The 6,459-nt window shown below is 40.2% G+C and overlaps 1 protein-coding gene across 1 annotated transcript in view; it reads right to left on the reverse strand.

The window, feature by feature from the left end:
* The window catches only part of tead3b (TEA domain family member 3 b), a 35,672-nt gene extending 32,647 nt beyond the window's left edge, over window positions 1–3,025 (reverse strand). Inside the window, exon 1 of the mRNA XM_061687515.1 lies at window positions 3,010–3,025. Within this exon, the coding sequence (XP_061543499.1) occupies window positions 3,010–3,025 (16 nt within the window). The remainder of the gene's footprint in view (window positions 1–3,009) is intronic.
* Between the last annotated feature and the right edge of the window lie 3,434 nt (window positions 3,026–6,459).

Genomic DNA, 6,459 nt, shown 5'->3' on the forward strand with positions numbered 1-6,459 from the left:
GTAAAAGGTTAAGGGAGCAGCCTCAAAGTACACGACAAGAACTTGCTAATGATCTGAAGGCAGGGACCTCCATCACCAAGTAAACACGTCGTAACACAATGCGTAATGGGCTCCATAATGGACTGAAATCGTTCTTAATGTCCTGACATACTCCTTAAATTAACCGGCGAACGTAAAAAAACTCGAAGAATGCTACGGTCAGGTGGAACCAAAAGTTGAACTTTGTGTGGAGGGTGAGAAAAAGAAGCATTTCGACCTCCCCACTGATAAAGATCTTAACCCCCAAGCAATGACTGGTACTATCTGCAAATGAGTCTGGCCGGTATTCAAATAAGATACAAAATCACCAATGTTTGGGAGTTGTACTGAATCAATTCATAGTCAAATTTCCACAAGTAACAGTACATAACGTTTTGTAAATAATTTGAATAAATTACCATAAAGGGAGGTTTGTTGCGTTGCACAACATTTTATCAACATGGATTTCTTTTCAAGGTATTTCGGAGGCTGTCATGTCCTTGCCATTGTATAAGCCACATACCGTAATTTCTCGTGTATAATGTGCACCCATGTATAATACGCAGCCCCAAACTTGACCTCAAAATTCTGGAAAACCCTTCTACCTATGTATAATGCATTTTTACAATGCATGATTTTGCTTCCACCCATATGATCAAAACACGAAGTATTATCTGTATTTTGTTATTTTTTTTCAAATAATTATTCTAAAGTTAAGCCCTTCATTTGAACACATACTTTATTTTTATTTACTTGCTCTTCTTTTGAAATTCACAGCCCTACTTTTATTTAGTTAATGAGAAAACACACAGTTGTGCTCATATGTTTGATTACCCGGGGATAATTTGTAAGATGGGTACAATTCTTTAAAGAAAACATGAAGGGCCAGGCGAAACACATTTATAGTTTTATTTTAATGGGATTCAAATTAAACTGTCAAGCATTTCAGTAAAGCATTATCATCAAACAAAACATAACCATAAAAAAATTAATGACGGTTGTTGTTCTCCATCCATCCATTTAATGAGCCACTTCTCCTCACTAGGGTCGCGGGCGTGCTGGAGCCTATCCCAGCTGTCATCGGGCAGGAGGCGGGGTACACCCTGAACTGGTTGCCAGCCAATCGCAGGGCACATACAAACTAACAACCATTCGCACGCACAGTCACACCTACGGGCAATTTAGAGTCTTCAATTAATGCATGTTTTTGGGATGTGGGAGGAAACCGGAGTGCCCGGAGAAAACCCACGCAGGCACGGGGAGAACATGCAAACTCCACACAGGCGGGGCCGGGGATTGAACCCAGGTCTTCAGAACTGTGAGGCTGACGCTCTAACCAGTCGTCCACCGTGCCGCCGGTTGTTGTTCTTTTTTTATTTTATTTTTTTTTTTAAAAACAATATTTCATAAATTCTGCCAGGGTATGTAAACTTATGAGCACAACTGTACATATTATGCGGTCATACGTACCCCTGTCATATTCAAATGAACGTGTAGGCTACACCTTTTTCATAACCTCTAGGTGGCCCTGGCATATTAGAATGAAAGTGTACACCTTTCTCATAACCTCTAGGTGGCGGTGGCATATTGAAATGAACGTGTGCAGCTTTTTCATAACCTCTAGATGGCGGCATACATTTATAAAATGGGAAAGTTTTTTTCATTTTCTCCTATACCTATGTATAATGCACACCAGTGATTTTTTACATTTTTTTTGGGGGGGGGGGGGGGGGGGGGGGGGGAAATGTGCATTATATACGAGAAATTAAGGTAATAATATTATACGACATACATTTCACCTACATCATACATTTGTGTTTTTGGCGGTTGAGCATGCAATTCTGAGGGTCACCGTGTGTAGCGCAATCAGGCCTTTCGGCAGCGAATCCGTCAAAGTGCATATTGTACCGCTTAATTGTCATTAATGTCCTTCTGCTGAGGGCCTTGCGCTTCATTGCGAGGCCCGCTGTGTGTGCTCATCACATATACACGTACACACACACAAACGTTTTTTGTTCAGGGCTGGCTCGACAGAAGGGCAAGTGTCCACCATTTGGGCCGTGCGACCACTTTTGGGCCCGTTGCTAAAAAGGCAAACGCAAGCTGCGCACAAATGGGGCCCAGGGCTCATTAAGCCTTTCTCCTGGAGGTTTTAACACAAATGGGTGAAACCGCCACCGCTGACAAAGAGTCAACAGCCCAGCGTCCAAAACAAACAAACAAAAGGACGCACTCAAGGCTCTCAACTCCACCAAATCAAAATGAGATGGTTTCTCTTTATTTGTGACACTTTTCAAGAGAAAACGTGCTCACCGCCGACTCTCTGAGCAGCTGATAAACATCCTGAAGGAACACAGCTGGGGACGGCAAGGAAGAAAAAAACCCAAAAAAGACAAAGACTCATTGAGGGCACGAAAACTCACAAGTAATCTAATTGACCTCTACGACATGGCTGGAGTTGAAAACCCTTCCCAATGCACAAGCTAAATCCGCGGCGATTGAGAAACACGGGGAGGCCCGACACATTCACACTGCTTAAGAACAATGGAGGGAATCTGTTAGAGCAGCAAAATGCTTAATCCCTTCCAGATTTTCCTTCCCCGACAGCATCTATTATAAAGCATCTTCTTGGCGTGTCACGTTTTACCCGGGACAACAATGTTTGGCTCGGCTTGTTTGTATTTAAGAACATCACTTCCACATGTTGCAAGACAGTCGCCTATCGGGGACAGTTTAAACCGCAGATTGCCACTCTAAAGTGGTCTACATACATACATGTGGCCATTTTAAACAGCTTAACCCATTTCAAAAATGGGAGAGACCTCACACATGATTGTGTGTTCTTACTGCTCCTATCATGTGTGGTGTACTCGGGATGACCAACACAGCACACTACACGGTAAAGACATAATGATATTTCCACTGACAATCATGAGTGAGACAATCATCTCCTCCACCAAAGCAGAAGTCTGCCGTAGTACCAAGACTGACCTGTGAGAGTCAGCATGGTGCAACAGGGCAACCAGACTGCCGTAAAATACAAAGAAAAAAAAGAGTAGTTGTCACAAATAGAAGAAGAAACAGAAGAAGCTAGGCTAAGTGTTTGCTTATCTGCTACCAAGATCTTAAAAACAAAAAAAAAAGGCTTAAAAATAAGAAAAAGGTAACAAATGAGAAAAATATTACTTAATTTATGCCCAAATATCTACAAATAAAACAGGAAAAATTGACGAGGCAAGATTTCTTAAAACAAGTAAACAACGCTATCTTAAAAAAATCCCCAACAATGTCTTAAAAGTAGTGCATTTATAGTACTTAAACATATAGTAGTAGTACGTATAGTTATCGCAGCATACACAGGGGATGGAGTCTGCTACTTTTTTTCTGGGTTTAGTCACGTGACGTTCGCAACGTTAATTTTGGTCGACAGCAGAGGGCGAGATTGCCAAATATGGCGGCCCCCTGAGATGGATGAGAATTGATGAATTAATTAGTTTAATTCTTATTCCTCAAATGCAATATCAAACAAAATAATGTGTCTAGACACAAAGAACATGTTTGCCCCCTTAAAAATTTGGGATTGTTTCCCCTTTGACAAACCTGAAACAACACTGGATAACCGCTCAGGATAATCTTTATAAACATTTGATAATCGGGTCTTTGCTTACTTTGATCAAAAATGCGGAGAATGTTCAAATTTTACTGGATTGTCATCATGTGTGTACCCTTGTATAACACGACCTATGATTGCAGCGCACTTCTTATCAGAGTTAAGGTTGTTTTAAAGTTGTTCTTGCGTTTGTAGTTAATGCTGATTATATTTTACAAAACACAAAAAGCTTCGTCTTACATAAGTTTTCTATCTTAAAGCTAAGACATAATGCAAAATGCCGTAAACAGGCTAACGAAATTAACATCGATGTTATACAATAAACCTTTATAACAAATATTCGTACACAAACGGCACAGCAACAGATACAGAAAACTGATAACAACACTAACAGGCATTTATTCTTTCATTACTGCATCTTAGCCAAGAAAGATTTTCATTAAATCTATGTATTATCAACATTAGTGAGCCACACTGCCCCCTTGAGGCCAAGGTTTGAGCAACAGAAGCAGCACGTACACCTACCGGGCAAGTGTAGTAGGAGAAGTCAGACGTGCGTCGATACTTCAAGGTAAAAACTTTTCATCTAATTTTAATTTTTGTTGTTGTATTTGAATAAAACTTATGCCATGTTGAATCAAAGTTTTGTGTTTTGGAACAATACTTGATTCAAATAAAACACATTTTCATCTCAATTGCAAGGCGTAATGGCTTAAATTAAATATTGGTACTTGGTATCAGCGCGTACTCACATGAAGTACTACTTTGTCTTGGCCTGAAAAAAAAACTGGCATCAGTGTGTCCCTAGTTTGAGTTTGTACAAAACTAGACTTTAATTGTTTTGTTATTCACTGAAAAAAAATAAGATGAATGTTGAAAAAAATAAAGTGGGAAAGCAGAAGAAACCCGCACAAACCCACAAATTAACTAGCCAACAAAGACAATGTGACAAGATAATTAGTTTGCAACAATGAGGCAGCCAAACCGAAACATTAACAGGTTTTTCTGCTCGTCCGTCGCCAACCTGACAGACTGCATTCTACTCTTTGAGTCAGACCTGTGATTAAAACTCCAAACGTAGGAAAAAATAAAAAAATAAAACCATACCGTCAGGGGCTAAACGTTTGGGTGACTCAACAAGACAAAAAAGCAACAAAGTCACTATCGGCCGTCAGCGGCACTCCTGTCATTATGTAATTAGTCTGAGTACACTCCACTTCAGGATGGCTCGTCACTGGGTCTCACCCTCAAAACTGTCTGCTTTTGCACGCTTAAACATTGACAATTTTACAACTTGGGAACACACAAGTACCAATTTTGTCATGGGGAAGAAGAAAGGGGGAAGAAGAGGAAAAAAAAAGAAAAAAGGGATAAACAGTTACTTTGGGGCCTGATAATTAGCACTACGGGGTAACATTAATGGTTATCGCTTATCCTCACTCTGGTCACGGGCTGCTGAAGCCTATCCCAGCTATCTTCAGGCGGGAGGCGGGGTACACCCCGAACCGGTCGCCAGCCAATCGCAGGGCACACGGAATCAAACAACCATTCGCACTTACATTCACACCTACGGGCAATTTAGAGTCTCCAATCAACCTACCACACGTTTTTGGGATGTGGGAGGAAACCGGAGTGCCCGGGGAAAACCCACCCAGCCACGTAGAAAACATGCAAACTCCACACAGGCGGGGCTGGGATTTGAACCCCGGTCCTCAGAACTGTGAGGCAATGTCCTAACCAGTCGTCCTCCGTGCTGGCTGTACAATATGTGAGTTTAAAAAACATTGTATTATGAAACCAAATTCACTCCAGATCTAATACAATTTGAATTTAATTTTGGTGTAACGAGAAAAATAAGTTGAATTTAACAATGGCAATCCCATTAAACATGATCAGGCACTTAAAGGTCTGTCGAATATTATCGGTTTTGGACAAAATGTCAGTTTCATACGCTGTAACATGAAACCAAACTCAGTCCAGATCTGATCCAATTTCAATTTAAGTTTGTTGTAATGAAAACAGTAATTCAAATTCAACACTGGCATTCCCATACAGAAAAGACAGATCGCCAGCTCAGCAGAAGCTCTATCATGAACCCAAATTCATTCCAGATCCAATTTCATTCACATCATCCAATTTTAATTTAACACAGAAAATCCCATTTAGCTTGACCAGGCACTACTAAATCAGATGAATATTGTCGGACTTGAAGAAAATTTGAGTTTTACAAGCTGCAACATGAAACCAAATTCACTCTACATCTGATGAAAACAATCATTTTAAATTGAACACTGGCATTCCCATATAGATAGACAGATAACTAGATTGGTGTATGCGGGGTCAGACACTGATCCAATTTGAGTTTGACCCTTAAACCATTGTTAAATTATATCTGATTTGGACAACATGTGCAAGGTCAAAAGCTGTGCCGTGTAACCAAATTCAATCCAGATCTTAACAATTTGAATTTAACACACCATTAAACATGATCAAGCACTGGGGGGGGGGAAATATGTTAATTCTGATCAGATTTGGACAAAACGTAAATTCACAAAATGTAACCTGAAACCAGATCTTATCCAGTAACGCTGACGTTCTCTTATAGATGGACAGATCGACCAATCGATAGATGTAAAGATAAATAGATCGATGGGTGTTATTTTAATTTAACACTGACAATGCCATTTCGCGCAACCAGGGCCTCAAACCACTATCAAACTGTGTCTGATGTGTACGAAATGTGCACAGTCCGAAGCTGTATCATCAAACCAAATTCATTTCAGACAGAATCATCAGATTAATTGATAATGTCAAGTGTTATTTGATTTTAG

This window comes from Phycodurus eques, chromosome 10 (genome assembly GCF_024500275.1).
Source record: "Phycodurus eques isolate BA_2022a chromosome 10, UOR_Pequ_1.1, whole genome shotgun sequence".
In the NCBI taxonomy this organism is placed as follows: domain Eukaryota; kingdom Metazoa; phylum Chordata; class Actinopteri; order Syngnathiformes; family Syngnathidae; genus Phycodurus; species Phycodurus eques.